The sequence below is a fragment of the Sardina pilchardus genome, chromosome 1, assembly GCF_963854185.1.
Source record: "Sardina pilchardus chromosome 1, fSarPil1.1, whole genome shotgun sequence".
Classification (NCBI taxonomy): Eukaryota; Metazoa; Chordata; class Actinopteri; order Clupeiformes; family Clupeidae; genus Sardina; species Sardina pilchardus.
In genome coordinates this window covers 34,397,564-34,399,788 of record NC_084994.1, presented here as the reverse complement: position 1 = coordinate 34,399,788, position 2,225 = coordinate 34,397,564, and the positions used below count along the sequence as shown (strand labels likewise).

Sequence of the window (2,225 nt, the reverse complement as noted above, 5' to 3'; positions counted from 1 at the left end):
TGTACATCTGGATATGCGCACCGTTCCGGCAGGGACTGTGGATTCTCCGACGCATGCCGGACCGGAGCCGAGAGTTTTTGACAAAAATATTGGAGTATTCGCCGAACAAGCTGGCATTGGTCCTGTGGATGTAGCTACGTTTGAGAAAGATTTTGAACGATACGGAGACAACACGAAAGTCTCATCGGAAGCTTCAGTTCTGGGTAGTAAAAGCGACGAATTTGATTTGGGAATGCCGAGTATCTCATATGGAGGATCCGAATTTGACAAAGTGGAGAAAGGGGATGCGACATTTTTTAGGGCCAAACGAAGCGAACCGGAGCCCTTTGAATTCACCGAAGGCGCGTGGACCAGCGAAGGCGACCGAATGTTCAGTGACTCATCCGCCGAAAGGAAGAACCCAGGTCCGCTTTTGGAGGAGCAGAAACTGAGGTCCGAGCCCCGGTGGAACAGGGACGACGCGAAAGTAACCAGCACCAAGCAAGACGAGCCGAAACTAACAAGCAGCACTTTTGCTCTGACCGGAGACTCTGCCCACAACCACGCTGTCGTGTACTGGTCTGGGCAAAACAGCAGCGTAAGTCATACGATTTCTTTACTTTCACGTGGGTGTGAATTTAACACAGCAGGGCGCCCCTTCAGTGTCATTTAATGCCATTTTTTACCCGAGCCCTGTCCCTAGCTCTGGTCTGTGAGACGCGTTCTGGATGATTCGCCGCGTCTGTGATTTCATTCCAATAGTAACAGGTGCATTCTGTGGCGCTCCACGTTCTGGCCAACGCAGCGATGGAAGTAGGTACGCCAGACAGCTCGCAATCTAAGCCCATCTGGGAGCGCTTTAGATTTGTCTCCCAAATTCACTCGAGACGGTAGATCCTTAAATGATGTGCACAGGGGGTGCCAAGCGACTACCATTTGTACAGTTTTTGTAGGTTGCCACGCTGTGAGCTGGCAACATGAATATCTGTTTTTAAAGTAAGATCAATTGTCAAGAAGAACTAATGTTCCATACGTGTCTGATTCAGATTAAATTTCTTAGTAGCATTTTAGCAACTCTCATCTTGTAAAGCAGGTTGTGACAATGTGATCACTAATTGCAAATGTTGCTAAATTAATGACCACTGCCTTCAGTTATGAGCGCGTATTGCTTTTCACCATTTCATTAAACAACTAAGGGGATGTCGTGGAGTTTGGGAAACGAGTGCTAATTTCCCCCGATTCATTATAATGAGATTACATCAGCTTTTGAATAAATCAGTTATTAGTCAATTTGCCGCGGTCTAAGGAGCATTGTGTAGAATGTTTAGGGGCAAATATCCCCTGCCCCTCTCGAATAAGTCGCTCGTAACAGCCGAGGAGCGCAAGCCACGGCTGCACTTACACACACGCGCCAAGAGGTGGTGTACAGTAGGCGCGTACACGGGAAGTATGTATCATTCAGTAATGAACTCTTCTGCGGTTTCCGTGCGTCCGCTCCGGGCGAAAGGGATTAAACGTGCTTTCTCTACAAGAATAGGACCGCATCAGTGGCATCCGAGGACAATTTTTGGGAGAGAAAGGAAAGTGGCAAGCTTGTTGATGCGCCCTGCGCCAGTCTGGGGATAAATTGATGTTCACACACGAAAGGGTTCATTGTTTGCAATTAATGCGATGACAGTGTTATTTGCCACATTAAGAATTGTGTAAAACTGTGGAAAATGCGGGAAAACTCCCCCCCTTTTTGCCTTTGATTTGTCATACGAAGGAACTGCCGTTGCTGCTGGATTTGAGAACAAACCCTGCTGACAAGAGCAATCTGAACAAGGTGTCGATCCCCGAGGCGTTTGGTATTCCAGAGCCTCATTCACAATGTCATGATTCTCCCTCTCGTGTCTCCCCCAGTATCACAATGCGAGCTAGAGCTGTATTTAAATTCACACCTGATTGCCTGTTTTAGCAGAACAGGGGAAGGAGCAGCACACTGAGAGCCCTGGTTTTGATCTCTGTGTCGTCTTTTGATCCCTTTTTTTTTTTTGGCATAAATACTAATAATCCAAAACAAAAATCAGCTTCCTTCCTCCTGGTCCTCGACATGAAAGACCCGTGAATAGGGCAGAAACAAAAACAAATTACTGACATAATTAGCCATACTCTCCACTCAACATTACAAAAAAAAAGCCACTAAGCCCTCCCCGCATCATTTACATGACTAATTTGATGTTGTCGTGAGGCGTTGCGTCCTAGTA

General features: G+C 46.8%; 1 protein-coding gene across 1 annotated transcript in view; it reads left to right on the top strand.

Annotated features, from left to right (window-relative positions):
* The first annotated feature begins 367 nt into the window (after positions 1–367).
* Positions 368–2,225, top strand: part of sorcs3a (sortilin related VPS10 domain containing receptor 3a) — a 239,572-nt gene continuing 237,714 nt past the window's right edge. Inside the window, exon 1 of the mRNA XM_062534116.1 lies at positions 368–625. Coding sequence (XP_062390100.1) covers positions 368–625 — 258 coding nt within the window. The remainder of the gene's footprint in view (positions 626–2,225) is intronic.